Source organism: Grus americana, chromosome 7 (genome assembly GCF_028858705.1).
Source record: "Grus americana isolate bGruAme1 chromosome 7, bGruAme1.mat, whole genome shotgun sequence".
NCBI lineage: Eukaryota > Metazoa > Chordata > Aves > Gruiformes > Gruidae > Grus > Grus americana.
This window is the reverse complement of record NC_072858.1, coordinates 19,039,104-19,060,809: the sequence shown is the minus strand read 5'-3', so window position 1 is coordinate 19,060,809 and position 21,706 is coordinate 19,039,104. Positions and strand designations below refer to the sequence as shown.

At 38.0% G+C, this 21,706-nt stretch overlaps 1 protein-coding gene across 1 annotated transcript in view; it reads left to right on the top strand.

Moving 5' to 3' along the window:
* The first annotated feature begins 268 nt into the window (after nucleotides 1-268).
* Nucleotides 269-21,706, top strand: part of HECTD2 (HECT domain E3 ubiquitin protein ligase 2) — a 40,043-nt gene continuing 18,605 nt past the window's right edge. The window contains exons 1-10 of the mRNA XM_054832530.1: nucleotides 269-987; nucleotides 6,276-6,405; nucleotides 11,741-11,879; nucleotides 14,329-14,431; nucleotides 15,362-15,451; nucleotides 16,056-16,120; nucleotides 17,198-17,243; nucleotides 18,360-18,469; nucleotides 19,851-19,999; nucleotides 21,521-21,644. Of these exons, the coding sequence (XP_054688505.1) occupies nucleotides 754-987; nucleotides 6,276-6,405; nucleotides 11,741-11,879; nucleotides 14,329-14,431; nucleotides 15,362-15,451; nucleotides 16,056-16,120; nucleotides 17,198-17,243; nucleotides 18,360-18,469; nucleotides 19,851-19,999; nucleotides 21,521-21,644 (1,190 nt within the window). The 5' untranslated portion in view covers nucleotides 269-753. The remainder of the gene's footprint in view (nucleotides 988-6,275; nucleotides 6,406-11,740; nucleotides 11,880-14,328; nucleotides 14,432-15,361; nucleotides 15,452-16,055; nucleotides 16,121-17,197; nucleotides 17,244-18,359; nucleotides 18,470-19,850; nucleotides 20,000-21,520; nucleotides 21,645-21,706) is intronic.

Sequence of the window (21,706 nt, the reverse complement as noted above, 5' to 3'; positions counted from 1 at the left end):
TCGCGGGGGACAGGGGAGATCCTGGCCAGCAGAAGCATCGCTTCGCGGGGCTGCGGGTGCTGCAGGGCGCCTCGCCACCCCCGGAGCCCGGCGGTGCCCCCACCCCGCCCCGGCGAACGAAGACACCCCCGGGGAGCGGCCGCAGCGTAGCGCTCGCCCCTCGCCATCGCGGCTGCGCAGAGGGCGGAGGACAGCCCCGGTTCCCGTACGCCCGGCGCCTCCTGGCCGGCACCGCGGCTTTTCCTGAGCTACGGAGTTTCCGTAACCGTGTCCTCCGCTGCCCCCGCGCAGCGCCCCCGGTCGCCAAGCGCGTTTCTATGAGCCGCCTATAAACAACATGGCGGCCGCGCCCCCTCTTCCTGCCCGCGGTCTGTAGGTGGCGCGGTGGCTGAGGGGGCGCAAGGGCAGCGGGGTCCGGCGGCGCCGGCCGCCTCCGCTCCGCTGCGTCCCGCACTCCCCTTCCTCGCCGGGGCCGCGGCGGCAGGGCCGCGCTCCGCCCCGCCGTGCGGGGGTGTCTGAGCGCCCGGGAGCAGCCCGGCTGCTGCATTGCCGCGGCGGCCCCGCGCGGAGCGGTGCGGAGCAGAGCGGCGGCACTGGGGGTGCCCGCGGGGGCTCCTCGGAGGGGCTCGGGGGCGGCGGGTGGGAGGAGGAGGTGGAGGAGAAGAAGAAGAAGAAGGCGCGGAAGCTCGAGTGCCGGCGGGGGCTGAGGGGCTGCCGTGAGGAGGCAGGCGCGGGGCGGCCGGGAGCCGGGCCATGTCGCTGCAGAGCCCGTCGGCGGCCACGGCTGCCGCCGACCTCCCCCCGGGCCCCGGCGCGGGGCTCCCGCCGGGCGCGGAGCTGAACCAGGGCAGCGCTGCGCCTCCGTCAGCCGAGGAGGGCGGCGAGGATGAGGAAGAAGAGGAGGGAGAAGGGGAGAAAGAAAAGGAGAAAGAAAAGGAGCGAGAGGAACTGCTGCCCATCCCGTCGGCATCCAGCGCGGCGGCCGGGGTAGGTCTCCTGCGGGGCCCGGCGGGGCCGAGCGACCCGGGCTGCCGCCCGCCGGGCCCCGGCCACGGGGAGCGGGACCGTCTTTGCGGTCCCCGGTGTCATTTGCTCTGTTTGCCGTTTTATTCGGGGGAGTGGGGGGGAGCATCATGTTCCTTTTCTTTCATGTTCTTTTCCGTTGAGAGGCTTTCATTCAAGTTTCTTAAAAATAACAAGTGCATCTGTAAGCAGTGACATAATGAAGCTATAAATTCTCCATCTACTTATAGTTCTTTAACATTTTACAACGGTGTGCTCTTTTGGGTTAGTCATGACTGAGGGTTTGCAGCATTGTGAATGTTCGTTAAGGGTTTTGGGGGTGGAGGGTTTCAGCTCTTAATACACTTAATAGCAAGAGAGCTAGCTGGAAAATACTTTGTATTTTTAACTTTTTCTTAAAAGGTAAAAACCAGAAGGTTTTTACATTGTGTTGAAGCAAAGATGACAAAACATTTTGATAATTGATGAATGAGTTAACATGGGTAAAAAACTGAGAGAAGGATATTTGCCAGAATAATTTTAATTTAGAAACCTCATTTGAGATTTTTAATTTTACTGGAGTTATGATTTTCTTTCTGCTGACCATACAATATTACAAAACATAAAATTTTCCTGGCATGAGTTGAATATCTTGCATAGCACGATGTTAAAGCTTGCTGTAACTTACTTCAGTCCAACAACAGAGCAAAAATTTTACCAATCCTGTAGTAAGTAATATAGTTATGAGACTTTAATTCAACAGTACTGATAAGTATCTGACTTGCTAGAAATTATCATTTTGCATAATTTGAGTTGAAAAGATTGAGCATCTAATGTTTATGACTGTCATGAAATAATGTAATGTTAAACGAAGTAATCGTAGGCAAACTGCAAACTCCTTGGAGCAATTCTGCCAATTTTATGTTTTGCCTATAATGTTCCAATCTTCTGAAAGACTTTCAGCTTTGCAAATCTGCCTGAATGTGGAAGAATGTGTTTGTTCTTGTGATTCAAATACAGATTTGGTGGGAGAAGTCTGTAATGGACAAGTGCCCAGGAGTTATTTGTATCTTTGAAAATTTCCACTTCAGACTTTGAATGGCAAACGCAGTCCCTTAAAATAAAGATACGAGTGCTGATCTAAAACGTGTCAGGCTTAGCTCAGCTAATGAAAAGCGTGTGCAACTGGGCAGCCATGTAGAATTTCCGCTGCCTTAAAGAATCAGGAGAACTTGTTTGTAGCTGGACATCCTTCGTGTACCTCTGAACTGTTCCCCACAGGCATAAATTGTCCAAGTTGAGCTGCTACAGAGGAGCTCAGATCTAGCTAGATGTGATTGCTTGTCAAATGTGTGTGGTATTTTGAATTTACAAAGAGCTTCATACGGATTTTAATAGTATGTTACAGAGAGAGAGTTTTGCGGACAGATGTAAGAGATATTTCCATAGCCCTGGATTTCTCTGTAACAGAATGCAGTTTTTGATCCAAACGTTTCAAATAGGGAATGCAGGTATGCTTTTGCAAGACCTTCATGAGTTGCTGTAAAGAAGGTATTGGACTGTTGGTCTGCTAAGCCCTAGTTGTGACCAAACTACACATCTAAATCCAGGGCTTTGTGAAGTATGTTGTGAGAATCATGATATGTAGCATCATTTTGATACAAGTTCTTGTATTAAAAGTTCTAATTGAACACACAAAAAAAAATGGGTGTTACTTAATCAAATCTTCTCAAACACTTTTAAAGAAAGAAATACGTTCTCAGCTTCCCCCTCATTAACCTGCAGGAAATTTGTAATATGATGTGATGTCAAAAGGGGGAAATTATTGTCTTTTTAAAAAAAAATAATCATTTTTTTCTCATTAAAATTCCCTTCCTTTAAAAATACATGCATAATACAAATACAGTGATACATCAGATGACCTTAATTTTCCTATTCTGTCTGCCTATTATTTCTAAATTTATAGTCATCATATGATGACTATGGTGATATAGATAATTTATCTTGTCTCTATATGAAGTGAGCCTCAGGTATCCTTGTCCCAGAACATCTCCCCAGATTTTGTGTAATTGACAACTTCTTCAATGCACTAAAGACCCACCATAGATTTGTGCAACTGATGTGACATGATTAGAGCTTCCTCAAAGGCAACATGAGGGTGTGACACATCCTCTAATCATTTTCCATTCTCTGCAAAAGCTGTGGAAAAGGCCAGAATTTTAGTAAGTCAATAGATAACAGTGGTATCCTTTTTCTCCAAAAAGCATATGCGTGAAAGAGGTCTCATCTGGAGTTTAAGCTGGCTGCAAGTTGGAATAAAAGGATTATGTAACTATTGCTATTGTCATTCATATTGTGGCTTTTCCTAGCCAAGAGCCATGTGGATTTGTGCAAGAATGGTTACTTCTTTTTTTGGCTTTTATTTCTAGGTAAAGTTGTGGAGATTAAATTAGTCCATGATTAAATTAACATGATCCTGCAAGGAGTTCAGGCTTTTCTTACGGGCCAAATGGTGATTAGAGATAATGTATAAGGGGTAATGGTTTGGAGGTCAGTGTTCAGATTCTCAAAGGAAACTTGCAGGAAGCTAAATAACTTGCACACTAGTAAGCAGGAACCAGTAGAGGCTTCTGTAAAGCAAAACCAGTCCTGTGTTACACCTTTCAAGACATGAATGGAAAGGAAAATCCTACTTTTTGAGTAGGTTCTTGCATTGATAGCTGCCTTTAGGTAGTCTGAGTGTCTTTCACGTCATCTTGCACAGGGAAGAAGACCTTTTACTCTTCACTGGCCTTTGCTTGCAACATACATATGGGTCTTGAGTGAGTTAAGTTAGGGCTAGAGAGTAGGATTTTTCAAAAACTCTTCTAGATGGTCTTTTGCCTCTTCCAGAAAGCACTCTGTATGTGCTCTTTGAAAACAGTTTGACTTATTTTCACCATCTAGTTTAACTTCAATAATGAAAAACATAGATTTATAAAGTGTTAGTACCTCTCCAGTCTTATGGAGGGCTTAATGCTTTGGAAAACTTCCACTGAGAAGCCAGCAGAGTTGCGAGTTATTAATATGCTCTTAAACAAAAGAGGATTAAAGATTATTTTGATCCACTTGCTGCCTCTAAGCGTACTCATTCTTTATGTGGGGGTTCACTATTCTGATGGCAGTGTGCATGTAGAGTCTTAGGCTCTAGAGGCTCACTGACCTCCTACAAAATTTTGTAAGTATGACATGGTGCTGTACACTTGTCCTAGATTACTCTCCCAGGAGATGTCAGAGATCCTTATTAATGAGCATGTAGTATCCCAGTATTCCTTCAGGGCTTTCCAGTAAAGCTTTTGTCCATACGTGTAATACTGTTGGAACTGCACTTGAAGCAGGGTGATGGAGTTAAATAACACGTGTAATTTTTGTTCTTTCTGATCACTGCTGACACTGGTGGCATTAAGAAGAACCTTTTTAAATAACTGCTCAACTATACTATTTCAGTGGCGTGGCTGGAACAAAACCTAGAAAGCTGACTCAGTCAAAAAGGCTGTCACAATAGTCTGTTTCATAAAAGCTCTTCTCAATTATCTATGATATCTATTCCCTATTAATCATAATTAGACTAGTCCAAGCTTCAGAGTTTTTTCTACCTAGAGCATACATTTTGTGACACAGCAGATTAGCCTCAGATCTGCTTTTGTTTAAAAGTCCTTTTTCAGTCAGTCATGTCTTGCCATCTTTGTTCAGGGTCTGTTTTTTTCCAGTCATGTGCCAGGTAATTCTAAGAAGCATCTTAATGATATTACAAAGGTTATAAAACAAGAGAGAAAGTTATAGTGGTAATTACATTTTATTTTTGAATGTTTGTTGCGTATGAGGAATTTGGAGCTAGGAATTGAAACTTGATATTTTTAAAGCCAGAAGTCCTGCTGATTGTTCAAATTTATAATTTGGTAAGTTATAACCCATGGAAAAATGGCTGTTTGTACCACAGTTATTTAAAATTCCTGGCAGCATACCAGCTTGCATACACTGCGGCATGGCAGGTTTATGGGCTGTGTTATTACCCTCCTGGTGGTATTTCAGGATGTTGTGGTGGAAGTGAAGTGCTTTCCTCAGAACTCTGGCTGTATGTCTTAGTCCCAATTTACCGCTCTCAAGGGGAAAGGGAAATGCGTGGGTTAAAAAAAAAAGATAGGATATTATGTTGATTATTCTAGAATATTTATTCCTGTTTGGGGAATTACAGTTTTGATTTGCATGAAAACATTTTTTTTTTTAAACTGAGAGCGCAGGTACCAGATATCAAGTAAACGAGTCTTTAGGTTAATGTGAGGCTGAAAAATCATCATGCGCAGGGAGAGTGTGTATAATTTTTTTTTTTTTTTGAGTTGATCTGCCTTTGCCTGATATCAACTGATGACTTGGAGCTGAGATGGAAATTAAAATCTCCATCATGCAACTTCTGTTGTCTTGGGCAAGCCCCTTAACCCACCTATGCTTTGCAAATTCTCCAGGGCAAATAACTATATCTAATAGCACTCAGTGTGAAAACAGACCTATCGGTGCAATCCTTTGGAATTCTGTTGTGTGATTTCACTGCTGTTCACTGTTAAAGCACATTAGTGCTCAACGCTTCTCAGCAAAGGCTTGTGCGGACTCCTTGGTGGCAGCACTAACAGGTACTCAAGCAGGGGTTTTTAATGTTGTGTTAACAAATATTTGTTGGCTAGCTTTTCTTCAGTGGCAGCTCATGCTGACAATTTTGAATCATTAGGGGTTTTTACCCGGGTAGCTAGTATTTAAATTTTATTAGCTCACATAGAATTTTTGGCCCCATATTTCAAGACTTGGGGAAATCTGTCTAATCTACTTCAATATATTAGAGTTATTTGGAAAAAGGAATATGTGACACTTTCATCAGTTTAAACTGAGCTAGATGTAGTGAGGAAAATAAAAGTAGTTAGAAATAACGATACAGAAAGTTAGAATATTGTTGAAAGCATTCTAATAGTATTGTGTTTTCCTTACAGTAATCCAAGGATATCTTCATATTCTGCAAATTAATACTTGAGGTTTTTTAACGTAATGGAAAGAAATTTTATAGTATCTCTCCTGTTTCAATTTGATACAAACTTGCAAGATCACTAATTATGTCTTATTTAAGTATTACCAATCTGATTTCAGGATAAAAGATATTTAAGTATTCTGTGTATTACCTCATGAGTAAGATTACTCTTGCAGTAATGTATTAGCCCTTTTATAGCATGCTGTCATCTTAATTACAGGGGTTGGAGAGAGGAGCCAAAAATCAGTTTTCCACTTTCAGCAATTTCATCACAACTATCAACCAAAAGAAAGAAGGCATCGGAAACAGAAATTCGCCTACGCAACTTGTTATACCTAACATCAAAAATGGTAAGAGAATAAAAGCCCTGTGTTACTTAGTTACCAATTTAAGAAGGTGCTCAGTGTTCTGCCAATATTTGTATTGTGGTAGTGCCAGAAAATCTGATTTCATTAAATTAGGCTGTGCTGTACACTGTACAGGCAGTGATATCTATGGTAGTCCATCCTCTGTAGAGGTTATGTCATAGAGACAAGTTGGATAAGAGAAAAAAATAGACCTGGAGGATGAAATAATGAACTGAAGTTTTAAACAAAGTTACAGATTCAGCAGTCCATCTGCAGATACTGTTTTGTCTAACTGCAGTCACATGACAGGTTCTCTAGAAATTGTGTCAGAACTTTATGGAGAAGATTTTTCTGTCACCACCTGAAGGATGGCAGGGATGAGGCAAGCATAGGGCTTTTAAGGGAGACAGTTGCCGAGAGCTGCTGATTTTCAGTGAAGGTGAAGGCCAGCGATGCCAAAATAAAACTCACAGACAAAGAAGGTTGGTAAGTTCCAAAGGTCTTTAAAGGCGAGAAGGAACAAAAGGTAATTATGTGTAAATGACAGCTTGGACGGGATTTTGTACTTTGCTGAAGTCACTTTGTACTACACAAAGGAAACAAAGGTGCTGGAAGTCGCCTGTGAAGAATTCTCCCACTGCTGCATAACTTACCGGAGCTAAGGTAGAAGTGGTATTCTTGAGGGCAATACTTGGGGTAAGGCGAAAAGCAGGTGCTGCACAGCAGATCAGAGCTCTGCTGATTCTTACCAAGTGCTGTAAGGTTGAGCTAACAAAGCTGGAAGAACAACGTTCAGGTGGCCACTGCTCTCACCTATGTATTTTTAAAGGAAAGTCTTGTTTGTGAATTGCAGGTAAACAATTGCAATATTGTTTGAATCTGGAAGTCCTCAGAGAACTAAAATGCTTTGCCTTTCTCTGATAACATTATTTTCCTCAGAAGCTAAAAGTGACCTCTTGTCAATATTAACTACTCAGTCGCTACCCTTTTTAAGAGAAATGTGCATGCAGTTGATTCATAGACTGTAAGCTGTCTTTCATTACTGAAGCCTTAATTGTGTCCTGTCCAGCTTCTATCTGAATAGTTGCTTAATACAATCTTATATCATGATATGAAAGCGTACTGCTTAATAAAATTTAGGACAAAGTAAAATTGAATCTAGTATTGGGCCAAACAATGTGAAAAATACAGTACCCTTTTGGAGAATTCATTTCACTAAACAAATACATTTTCCCCTACTCCCGCTTTTTTTGTACCTGACAAGAATGGTAAACTCTAAACACACTTCTCTCAAAGTGCCCTCAGTTCTTGCTGAATACGATACTGTCCCAGTTGTAATTACTGCCTTATAAGTACTTAGTTGTTAATTTTCACCACACTAATGCATGGCAATATTTATTATAGTCAAGGATATATTCTTGAAGTTGAGCTCAATGGGTAAAATTGAGCAGATATTCTGGTAATTTCAGAATCAGGGTAACCTGCCTATATAAAAATACCTTACTAACAGTCCAAGGTGCACTCAATTTTTCAAGTAGGTATATGTATTCTATGGAAAAAATAATCACCGAAACAAACTTCTCAGTGAAAAATGCTTCTCTTGCTATTCTGGAATTCAGGAACAATGCTAGGTTGGTGGGTTTTTTCAGTTTGTCTATACATGTGCTATCTCTGAATATGTGTGTGTAAATACTGGTAATAATTTGGGCTTGAGTTCAAAGAATGTTAATTTTGTTGAAAAACGAAAGTGCGGAAAAGGTAATGTTGGTAAATACAGCGTGAAAGCTGGAGTGATGTTTGTTTGCTGTATAGCCGCCACAGAGTTTGAGTTTATATAACAAGTCTTCTAATGTAACTGATCTGGTATGAAATCTATATAGGAACTAGTTTGTTCTAGTTCTTTTATAATGTTACAAATACAAGTTGTTTGCTTTACCTAGTCTGACATTTTTCATCTGCCAGTAGCTGTGTTGGTCACCATGAAAATAACTGCTGATGTAAATTCATTCACCCTAAATTTCTTTGTAGTAGTCAATTCGTATCAATGAGCCTTTCTTCCTCAGTTTTTTGATCATTCCCTAAGCAGTCATGCATTGCTGAGTCTTTTTACTTGATGTAACTGGGCAAACAGCCAGAAATGATTGCCTTTCTGGTCTTGTAATATTGTGTTATTGCTGCTTAACTCAATACCTAAAGTTTCAAGTTTCTCCTCAATGGAACTCAAATGACAGATCTTAATTAATATTTCTGAATGTCAGACAAGCAAATAAATCTATTTACAAATAAACTTGAATTATGGCAAAATGTACTGAAGTTGACAGTATCTATTAAACATATTATTAAAACTCAGTTTTAGTATATCTAATTTAAGCTGCATATATTTCAAAGAAAATTGCATCACTGACAATGTGCAAGTTACCAGCTTAGCACCTGCAGCCTCAATTTATTGAAGGGAGAAACAGCTGCTGACACTTTTCTACAAATGCAGAGAATATTTTCCTCATTTCAGTGTATTCAGCTGGTTATAATTCAATGTTTAATCCATTTAAAATTGAGAAGACAGAATGGGAGTTAAATTAAAATTACTTGTCTTTCTCAGAGTGTAAAAATAAGACGTAGTCTTAGTTTCTTTTAAGTCAGTCCATCCTGCTTTCAGAAAATGATGTGCAATAGCAGAGCACTTGCATGGCGGGATTGTTTGGCACCTTGGCTTGAATTAATTTAGTATCTATGTGTCCACTTTGTTTGTAAAATTACTATTTTTCTCTTTAAATGGCTTTAAATTCCAGCTGTGAGAGTAGGCAAGGTCCCATATCTATAATCGATGTTATACTCAGGGGATTGATGGCAGCCCTGATGTATTATCATTTCATGAATGGTGGCTGAGTTAAGTCGCAATGACAGTGTTTCTGTCATTAGCATAAGGGAAAAGAATCTGCCTTTTGAGTTTTGGGGATTTTGTTAGCATCTATTTCCCTGCTGTGATAAATGGAGTAGTGATACTACTATGAAGTTTAGTTAATTTAAAAAAAAAAAAAACAACAAAAAACAACTCTTGGAATTGTAGTGAAAAGTCTTAGAGGGTTCTTAGACAATTCATGGAGGATTTTGGTTTAATATATTTGACTTTTGTGGACACTTTTACTTTATATAATGTCTTTTATCCCAAACATACATCATAAGTCATATAAATGCTTTTAAAAACATGCAGTATAAATCAGACTACAGAAGCATTTCAGGATATTTGAGAAGACACTGTCAGTAAAATGGAAGTTTGTGTATACCACATTGGAATATTTTTTTCATGTTGTTGGTGAGTTTACCTTGGTGGGCTGCCAGATGCCCACCAAGCTACTCTATCACTCCCCTTCCCCAACAGGACATGGGGAGAAAATAAGATGAAAAAGCTCATGGGTTCAGATAAAGATGTGAGTTCACTTTCCAGTTACTGTCACAGGAAAAACAGACTTGACTTGAGGATATAAATTTATTGTCAGTTAAATAAAACAAAAGCAAAACTCAAAACGCCTTGCCCCTGGCCCCTTCTTCCCAGGCTCAATTCACTCCTTTGTTCCCCCCCTTCTACCTCCTTTTCCCCAAGCGACGCAGGGGGGAGAGGAATGGGGATTGCAGTCAGCTCATAACACTTAATCTCTGCTACTCCTTCCTCTTCATGCTGTTCCCCTGCTCCAGTATGGGGTCTCTCCCATGGGATACAGTCTTTCTTGAACACAGGTCCTTCCCATGAGTTGCAGTTCTTCAAGAACTGCTCCAATGGGAGCCCTTTCTCATTGGACTACAGTCTTCTAGAAATGAACTGCTCCACTGTGGGTCCCCCAGACCACAGTTCCTGCCAGGAGCCTGCTCAGGTGTGGGTTCTCCATGGGCTGCAGGTGGATATCTGCTCCACTGTGGTACTTCATGGGCTGCAGGAGGACAGACTGCCTTACCATGGTCTTGTCCATGGGCTGCAGGGGAATCTCTGCTCCAGAGACTGGAGCACCTCCTACCCCTTCTCCACTGCCCTGGGTGTCTGCAGGGTGATTTCTGGGTGGGTGGGTAGGGTTCTTTTGGTTTTGGTTGTTGTTGTTTTGTTGGTTTGTGGGTTTGTGTTTTTTTTTTTTTTTTTTTTCAAATTCCTCTTCTCAGCTGCTCTGCAGTGTTTTTTACACTTTCTTAAATATATTATCATAGAGGCACTACCAGCATCACTGATGGGCTCAGCTTTGGCCAGCAGTGGGTCTGTTTTGAAGTCAGCTATGTCTGACATAGAGGCAGCCCCATGTCTGCTATCCCAGATGTCACCCCTGCAGCCTCGCTGCTGCTGAAAACTTGCCACATAAACCCTATACAATGTTCTTGGATCAAATACAAAGTAAGGAGGAGAATAGAAAGACCTTGTTAAAGCACTGCTATTTGTACTTAGGATAAGCAGCCAAGTTTGAGAAGTCCGTGACTGGCAGCTATGTCTTTCAAACAACAAATATAACAGGATCACCCTGGGTAATTCTAATTCCATTACATCCTTTGACTTTTTTTGGTGTTTTGTTTTGTTGTAATTATGTTCTAACTTGCTTAGCTTGAGTTCCTTATAGATTCACATAGATGTGATGTTCAGAATAGGCACTTTATGCATCTGACTTGAGAAGACACGTGGCTTAATGTTTAGAAGGTTGAGCATCTACAGCTACAAATAGATTTAACGAAAATTCTGCAGCACTCATTTCTAAAAATGAAATTATATATGAACTTCAGGTTTTCTTGTGATGTGAATGCTGCTGTATGTATACCAGTGCGTTATTACTGATGTAATACCAGTGCATCTGATGTAAGTACAATATTTTACTATTTTCCCTAATAATGAGTTAGAATACAGACCACCAGCTTTCTTTTTTGTCAGCATTATGCCAGCAATTCAGTTGTGAAAATCTCTCTTGGTTTTCTTTGTTTTTGTAATAGACAAATAATTTGTTTGCAACTTTGCCCAGCAGTTCACATATAAAATAGTAAAGATTCCTGTCTTTGGGAAAGCCTTAGATAGGAGACAGACAGGCCAATTTTCTTCCTCCATTGCCAGAAGGAAGCACTTTGTTCACAAAGACTTGGTTATGAACTCAGGACACAGTTTTTGTGTATAGGGTTTTATTTCCCTTCAATTAGTGGAAGCTTCCATCCTGTCTAGGGTGAGCACACAGTAAGAAAAGTGTTTGGATGAGTTAGGGGTTTAAAGATGTAGAATCAAACAGTGTGAGGGTTTTTTTTTTTTCTCTTAGTTTCTATATATCTATAGTTGTTTGTCATTTATATGATTGCATTGTATTTATTTTTTTTTCATAAGTGAGAGACCTACCACCTATTTGCCTCGATGTACGACAAAAGCAGCGCATCTCTATAGATACACTACCCCAAGAAGTGAAAGCACCAATTCCTACTGAACCTTCCCTTCCCATCCGAACCAAAACTGTGAAAGATTTTCAGTAAGTTGCACTGGGGTTTCTAGAAGTGTACTTTCTTTCTTTGGACTTTCTTCGTTTTGTCCAAACTCATACATTTGATTTTGTTAATCGCAAATGAGGGAACAGTTTGGTAAGACTGATTAGTAGTAGTAGTTAGTTTGGTTGTGATGGTGGCATTGATAACTGTTACTGTGAAAATAAGATACTGTCTCTAGCTTGAAGTGTTGTTCTGTTCAAGAAATGGCAAAGCTTGTACTTCAGAGATAGAATGCAGTTCCTGATGTTCCATAGATGTACAGTTTTGGAAAAAAATACGTATGGCTTATTGTAGGCTGGAAAATCCCTTTCAGTCTTAGGTATTTTGTTTGTACTGCCAATTATGGTGTGTCCTGTCCATTGAGGTACAGGGCATTCTCAGTCTTGTGTGAAACACTGCACATCAGACACTTAAATGTATAATATTGTATTTGAGGACCTGGAATGGTAACTACATATGTGGACTGCACTATTTCTGACATTGTCTAAAAGTACAGATGACCTTTCTTCATGCATCATGTTAAAGAGCATTAATTTTCAATAGTAGTTTTATGGCAAAAACTTATTTCTTTTTTGATGTATACTTGCTGCTTATGTGACCGTTTTAAGCACTGTAAGTGTAAGCTATTCTAGCACCTCTCTCTGAGAAGCACTATGCTTTAAGTTTGCAAAGTAAAAAGAGTTTTAAGATCAAAGAGTCTGTGCAGACAATATTTATGCTGCTGCCCTGTAACACTGATTTAGCTAGAAGTGGAATTGATGTGAAATAATGCCTTGTGTTCCACTTCTGTTTTTCCAGATCAGTACAGACCCTTAATCAAAACTGTATGTGCATTAGATTTCTTCCAGCAGTGTTATGATAATCTGTACATGATGCTCGATCAGCTTAGCTAGGCTAGGAGAGGTTCCCAGGGAAACCACCTTAATTGTTTTTAACCTGTGTGTTTTAACCTGTTGTGTTTCCCTGATGTCAGGTCTACACCACAAAGTTTTGATGGCTTTACTTGATGCACTGTGGGCATAAGGCAGTAGAGAATAGTTTTTTCTCTACTTAAGATAGCTATGTTCCCAAAAATTGTGATGTTGACACTGTGACACTGTCATTTGAGGAAATGGCATAGCTGTGTTGAAAAACTAATGGCATAAGGTGTGTCTACACTAGGGGATTCTGCCTGCAATATGGAAACATATATTGGCAGAGTGGTTTTTTAGAGTGGACGTGTTCTTAGGTATTTACTAATTCATTGAAAGTGTGGCTTTGGTTTTTGTTGGGGTTTTTTTTAGCCTTAGCACCCACAGAGCAGTGTTATGCTGTGGTAATTCCCTTGAGTGTTTTACAGTAAGATAATCTTGGTCAGGAAATGGGGAGAAGTATTCCTAGGAAGAAACCTGATTCTTCCATTTTTCAAACAGATGGAAAAAAAAAAAATCACAGTTTCTCCAAGAGGCGTATGAGATATACTCTTCATTGCTCTTTTCTATGTTTGAAATTTTGTGCATTCAGTGAGGAAAAGGAATGGGTTTTGATTAGTTAGTGTGTGTATTTGGTGGAAAAGGAAACAAGAATAAAAGAGATTTTGACAAAAAGTGATCCCTTGTTGGTATTCAGGTGATCTGAAGAACTGAAATTTTTTCCATATTCAGATTTTTGTATCTATTGACTGCTGCCTAATTATGTAATTACCAAGAATTCTATTCTTTCAAGTAAAGTATTAAAAATTCATTATAGTTTTTGGTATGTCCCACTGATAACTTTTTAAAATATCTAGTACAAAGAAATTTTTGGGGGGAGGGCAAACTTGGATTTGTATCACCAGCATTGTAGATAGCTACAATAAAATTCTGCTTCAAAGGTTGGATGGGGTTTTTGTTTGTTTTTTTAAATGCATGATATTATACAAAATTTCTTATACAGATACTTGCTTTAAGATCCAATACTTAAAAGGACTTTAAGAGTAAATCTATAGATTTTGTTGTCCCCTTAAGGAACGTGTACAGTTGCATGCAAAGATTAAGTTTTATTTGAAAAATTTGAAGAGAAATAAAATTTTATACAAATGATAATGAATTTGACTAGTTTAGGATCCTGCATACTTAAATAAATTAGTCTCAGAAATTTTATCATGTCAGTGTACCTTCAGCATAATTCTGTTTTGCTAATTATTTGTCTTAACATACTGAATTGTGACACCATGAATTAACATTTTTGAATAAGAGACATTGCTCAGCTGTATCAAACACAAACTATGCTTTTGTTCTCTTGTAATACCATGATCTTAAAATGACAAGGAAGATGTTAGATACTGATATTATACTTGTCTGTCTTCTAAGTGTGCTTAGTGAAGGAACCTTAGAGTTACAGTGCAGGTTAAAGTCTAAGTGGTTGGAGAGACTGAACCTTGATATTACCAACTTTTTTGTATTTTCTTTCTAGGGATGATGTGGAAAAGGCTAAGTCATCAGGAGATTGGAAAGCTGTACATGATTTTTATTCTACAACATTTGATTCTTTCCTGGAGATAAATGCTGCATTTAAGGTAGAAAATAATTCATGATACTATTTAGTATTTACAGTGCTTTGTATCTTGACAGTGTTTACAAAAAGATCAGTTAAAGGCTTGCAGCCAGTTACTCAAAGCCAGTAAGATATTTTTGTCATGTTCTCACTGCCTTTGGTAGACAATCTGTTATTGCATTGATTTATTGATTCCAGTTTAAGCAACTGTATTTCAAGTGTATGTGGAGCTTTAAAATTCCAGTATGTAGTTTGTTTTGTGACACTGTGACTATGTAGATACTTTCTACACAAACTACAGTTTAAAAACATGCAAGCTAATGCAGCTACTATGGAGGCTCAGGCAAATCTGGAAACAGAAATTCCCTGTCCCTAAAAAAACATGTGATGTGAGCTCAAGTAGTATAGCTGTTCTTGCGTTGTGATGGCATACTCAGTTTTCCTTGGGAACAATCATATTCATGTGTGAAAACTTTCTGAATTCATGCAAATTAATATTTCCTGCCTATTACAGAGCAAAATGTGCTCATGATATTTAATATGGACAGTAGGACCTGAACATAGACAAAATAACCTGTGACTTTTAGCTACTTAACAAATATGGAATGCTTGTCACTTTTTTTGCTCTTGTCTGATGATGGATCGACAACAAAGATGAAAGATGAAGTTCAATGTAATTCATTATTTGAAACCCTCTTACATTTTTAAAATGGAATGACAAAGTAATGGAGTTATGTGAATATCGCCATTGTGTAAGACTAATATTGTTTAGCTTCATCTTTCACATATTAATAAAAGCAACTTAGATTCTTATGTTTTGATAAGGAAAATAAATAGCTATATCTGTATGTGTTTTTGTTTAAACTTGTTGTTAAACTTTTATTTTCAAAGACAGCTAAAATATTCAAAACATTTCAAAACCAAAATGCTTCATGTATTATCTAACTTACAGAAAGATACCAATTCTCCATTTAATACCATTGAGGACTCTGGAATCAATGCAAAATTTGTGAATGTTGTCTATGATGCCTTATTAAATACTGTAAGTAGAAGAAAAGAATCCATGTTTTAAAACATTGTAAATTATTTCAGCAAAGAAATATGCTAAGAATAAATTTATACCAAAATTTTTTCTCACTTAGGCACAATTTCTGAAGAATCTCTCAAAACATACTTAAAATGGTCCCATGAGAATTGCCATAGAATTATGAAAACTGCTGTAGTAAAAGAGGAGGAAATTTTTCTGCTAGTAATGCACAGTTCATACTGTGGTAAATCTCAAAGACCGTTTGCAAGATATGACATGACTGTGATGGGATACTGCATAGTGGGAAATAAGGAAAATGTGAGGATGGGGGTAGTAAAAAGTACATGTTGTGCCTAGTAAACAAAGGACAGGAGTCATTTAGAAATTACATTTACAGTTTTTAAGTTGTTTAAAGCGTTGAGAGCCACTGTTGGCACAACTCCAGGCCTCAGCTAATAGTCTGTGAGGGAAGATACTTAGGAGCTTAGCATCGTAACACTAAGATTTCTTAGCTGGCTTGAATCACAAGCAAAACAAACTTGCTTGTTCATAGAATATCTTGTATAGAATATGTATAATTACATCAGATGTGATTTTTTTTCCTCTCCTTTTTCCATAGCCTCAAGATGTTCAGAAGTCAGTCCTAAAAGGAGTAATTAATGGTCTGCTACAAGAATGGAAAGGGTAATTGTAACAAATGTTTGCATGAGTGCTGTGGCAGCACTTACAACTGATATACTTTGTCTTTATTGTTTTAGCCAAAGAAAGAAAACGTTCTGATACCACTTATTTGACTCTTAAGAACTTGTCTCCTTTTGGCAGGCAAATCTGCTGAAATGTGTCTTGAACTCCATAAGCCAACATTGAACCTCTGAGAGGGAGGCCCAGACCCAGCCATATGTTCCCTCACAAAATCTCAGCTGTTTTTTGCCAGGGCAATCATTCGGGCATCTGAATTGAGATGAATTAAGGAATTTATCTGGAGTAAAATACATTGTCCCCGCCTGCCCCCCAACAGCAACTAACATGTTTTGACCTAGATAATTCCTTGATCCGAAGCTTACCTCACAATACCGTTCATGTGTGGCAACAGCATAAAGGGCAGCACAGGATATAGAAAGAGATAGCTCAGAGGCAGGAGGGTTGGAGATGACGACCTTTTAGCAAGGAATAATAGAAGCAAAATGCATAGTTTCATTCAAAAAAAGATACAGCAAGAGACAGTGCCTTGTGTGGCTCACCTGTGACCCAGCCCTTGGCTATTCCTTTCTCTCCCTTATACTGCCTTTTCTGTGCTGTTGATGTATGCAAGTTTGAGGTTATGGAAAAGCCGTGAAGCAGATAAACAGCAAGAAGTACAGAGGCTGCAGTGGTAGAAGTGTATGGAGAATTCTGGCAGGAAGTATCAAAGATGGGGCAAATAAACTCTTCTGTGGTGTCATCTGAGATAGACAACAGCATGGACTTCCCTCTTTGGAACACCTCTTACTCTTCAATTCTACCTTTTTTTTTTTTTTTTTTGTCTTCTCTCTTGTGTTATACCACAAAAGACAGATGCTAAAATAGCCTACTGCCTTTAGAGAGTAGTCAGAATCTTTAAGTGTCGTCTTCAATTTCTGAGAGCAGCAAAGATCCTTAAATATGATATTCAACATGTATTGGCAAAGTAAAGTTAAATCATAGGGTGCATGACTTCATGACTCTTAATGTGCATATATGATGTATGCATATGGTTGTGCTTATTATTTCATTTATTCATAGGCCACGAACAAAAGATGATCTTAGAGCATACTGTATACTTTTACAGGTAAGAAAATACAGTATTTTTATTTAAGTATATGTCTGCTTAACTTATAATCTATAAACCAGTATACTGTACAAACAAGATACTTTGTATAGCTCAGATAATTTCAATTTAATTTCCTGTTATAAGAATGTTTTAAAATATGGAAGAAGTACAGGGTATGTATGATGGGAATGGGAGCTTAATAGAAGATAGTTGATGGGGAAAGGTTGCGTAGATTAAGACTATGAACTAAGTTAGATATATAATTGTTTCCTATGATTTTGTGGGTTGAAAGAACAAACGTGTTAGCAGGTTATTTGTTCTTATTTCTTCTTTATTCCCAGGTTTGCTTTATTGGTATGCCGTAACTCTGATCTTTCCAGAAAGTTTCAGTATATGCACTTTTTGATATTGCTGTAACTTTCTCCAGTGTTGCATTTTATCCAGCAGACCTTCTCCAGTCTGACTGGCTGCATTGTCTGATTTCTGTTTGTGTTAACCTATTACCTTTGCTACTGTAGCTGATTTGCATTTGTGGCAAATTTCCCCTTTAAATTTTGCCAATATAGATAACACCTCTCCACACAAGGAAAGGGTTCTGTTGTTATTTGAGAAGATCGGATGGTAATTTAATTTTTTGAAGCCAATAGTTTTCCTCTCTGGGGTGGTATATGAGCTGTGAATTGTAAGGAATATATCCTTCTTAAAAGTGGGAATGTGTGAACTTATACATAAGAGGGAAAATAAGTTTGGATTGATGTGCGGAAAGACAGGAGCTATGAGAATCCATATCACTGAGATGGAAAGCGCATCACTCAGACGAGTGTAGTTTATGTGCTACACAGTAAATGATAATCCAGAAAAATATATTGAGTACTGCCATTATTACCTGTGGGCTTTCTTTTGAAACAAACAAACAAAAAATCATACTTTTACAATATAGAAGTTATGTATTTTTTTTATTTGACTAGAAGTTGCAAATAATTTTTTTTAATAATTTTACCACTGTCACAGCAATTTTGTGAATTCCTTTCCTGCTTAATTGTATTGGCAACAACAAACATAAGAAAAAATCCTAATGACTCTTTTCCCTTTATGTAACTTATTAACCTAACACATTTTTTTAATCTTTTTCAGAATCCTCAATTTAGTAACACTTCTACTTATGTCATCTATGCTCACTTGCTAAGACAGATAGCAGCCTTAACAGAAGCTGACCATCATTTCCTAGTGCACTGGTCTAAAAAGTAAAAAAAATAAAACAATAAAACTAGAAATTCCATTTTTAGGATTACAATTGTTAATGTATTTCCATTGATGTTGACTGTTTTATAAAATATATGAAAGTTAATTTAATTGACTAAAGAGATTGTTTTTGTTTTTTCAACGTACATTTGGACATAGTCCACTAAGTGATACTGATTTATAGATGCAAACTGTATATAATGTATAAAAATGAATATCTTTATGCAAAAGACCTTTAATTGCAAAACAACTGTTGTAAGTTATTTTTCCGTAACACATGCAAATTTTTAGATACATGTTTAAATGGTATTATTAATACAAACACCTTTACGATCTTTGTTTAAATAAAGGTTTATCTTGCATAATTTGCAAAAGATACTGTAACTTTACTGTATTCTATGAAAACCACAAATTAAATCCCTGCTTCGTAGTGCAACAGAGGTGTTGAGAGAATGTAGTTAGGGCATTAGATTTTTAATTAATTGAATAACTCTAATAGCACCTCACTAATGAAGTCATATGGGGGTAACTGCCCAAAGAGTGGCTTTTAAGTTAGTATGCACCTTGCCTTCCTTATATTGACTGCGAAAGTTCCGTCTGGGGTAAAAAAAAAAAAGTTTGAATGGCCGTATTCACAATTCCCTCATCTCCTAGGGAATCTGTTAATAAAGGATTTTCTTCTCTGCGAGAATGGAAAGTATATTTCCCTCCTCCCACCCTGTAATATGTCTAGATTTGCTTAAAATTGTGGTAATATATGATTTCATTTGAATTAGTGTTTACAAATAAGGTTTACCCTCTGGGTTAAGGATGCAATAGGCACATTGATGGTTTTATTCTTAAAACATGTATTGGAAATCTAAGCCATTAAAATAGGAGAGCTCTTATTTAGAAAAGGATGCTTTAATATATCTACACATATATGGGTATTGTTGTGATATTATGGAAGTGGTGCAGCACATAATGTAAAATGTGCACTTGTCACAAGCATATGAAGTACTTTCCACTCTTTAGTCAATAGACCAAGTATCTCAAAATAAAAAAATGAGAATTCCTCAGTATTCAGACTGTGGAGTGAAATAGCTAAGGATTTTTGTTTTCTTAACGTTTACTAAAAATCAAGAATAAGTAATGATTCTATGGCATTATTTTTTTTAAATCATGGACATTAAAAAGTGTAGTTAGGGGTGCACTGAAGAGCACTGCTGTGTGCCAATATTTAAAAGCATGCTTCTCAAACTTTATATGTGGAGTTTTGTTTTATGTATAGGACAAAAGCATGTGGTTTTGTTTTGTTTTTTTAAAATAATATTGAAATCTGATAATATAAACTCTAGTGTGGACAGTGATCACATGAGAGTAACTGCAACATGTTTGTTTTAGGATTTCTCAGAGGAGGTTCAAACAGCTGGTGGACAGGTTACTGCAATTTATTTCTTTACGCCTATTTCCTGCAAAACCTGAAGAGTTTCCACCTATGGTGAAATGTACCTGGTGGATTCCATCAGCAACCAAAGTCCTGGCTTTATTTAGTAGGTATTTTTCTTGAACTGTGTATGCATATGTATGTGTGTATATATATGTACGTTTGTGTGTATAGATACATATAGGGAAGGATAGTTTATACCTCCTGTCCTTTTGGGGAGTCTGACAATGATAGTGGCACAGTATGAACTACCATAAAATGCTAAAAAGTAGTAAGCAACAAAAAACATCTTCTATTGGCAAGTCTTTGTATTTGCTTTCCAGTAGAAGATAATTGCTGTGCGTCATTGTCCTATAACAACAATTGAAGATTATTTAAACAAAAATCCACAGAAGTAACTGATGGTTAAGGTTTCCCTTAGATTTGTAAAATAAACTGTTTTAAATGTGTAATTGCCAGAATTTCTTTTGTAACTGGCTTACCCTCACAGAAGTATTTAGCATCTAAGAGAAGCTAGTCAATGCATATGCCTCTTTAAGTCCAAAACTACAGCTTAAAAAAAAGTAAATCCCTGTCCAGCTCAACATAGAGCACAGCAAATTTGATCATCGCAACTACAAACCTTCTCTGCCGCTCATTCCCGGTAGCTTAGTGTTTAGAATGGCAATGGGAGTTTTAAGGTCAGTCCCCTTTTCTTGAGGGGTAGAAACCCTTTCTCCTTTCAAGGAGAAAATGAAACCATCAAGTGAAAATTAAGATTGGAATGAAGATGTTTTCACATTGCTGTCAACTTAAAACTTAAAAGCATTCTGCACAGTCCTGCCTGTCCAGAGCAACAGTTTAGACATAAGCTCAACTGTGTCTAAACCTGAGGCGTGTGTTGTCTAGTCATCTATGAAAGAGTTGCTAATTCCTTAATTCTGGGAAAAGGGATATTTAGTAATTCAAAATACACTACCTTCTGTCTGACTGATCAAAATTAAATTATGTTTAAGTGCAAATAGAGAAAACTTATTAACTGTTTGACATTATATGAATGTTACGTAATGAGATAGGCAACCTAAATGTGAATTGATTTTCTTCATTTGGTCAAGTACTTAATTCGCGTACTGGTGAGTCTAGGTGGAATAATAGTTACCTGAGGACATAGACATATCTTTGCATACTATGTTTTGTGCCCCTCCCTTTCCATCCCTTTTGCAAGCAGGCATCAAACTCAAACAGATAATTGTTAACTGGAAAGCATGTAGATGTTATATCCATAGCTATGTTTGGAATTAAATGAAGGTGTTTAAGAGATACATCTGTGAAACTGCTTTTTGATTGATATCAACAGAACATAGCATTCTTTATCCATCAAACCTTAACTTAGTGTGCGTCATTAAGTGGGCTAGAGTCAAATGGACGTTCTCTTATGATAAATGGGCTGAATTAGGGATTTACTATATTTTTACAGCAATTAATATGATGTCATACGGTGTTATGTTATAGTTGTAATTCTCTAGCAAGGAAGACATAGTAGCTGATTTGTCCTAAAGTTTCTCAGGTCACTGGTGCTCAGGATGCCTAGAAAACAGATGTGCTAAGCCAGGCAATATTTTAAAAGATTTTTGTGTTTCCTTTGTAGATGCTGCAAATAGTCTGATCAGTCCTCCTGTTATTTCATACACGGATTTCTATAATTCTACACTTGATCATATTGATCTTATGGAAGAATATCATAACTGGCAATGTTATGGAAATTCTCACAGGTAAAAGGAATAACTGGTTGTTTCTTGTTAAGTATTTCAAAGCACCATATCTACAGTATGTA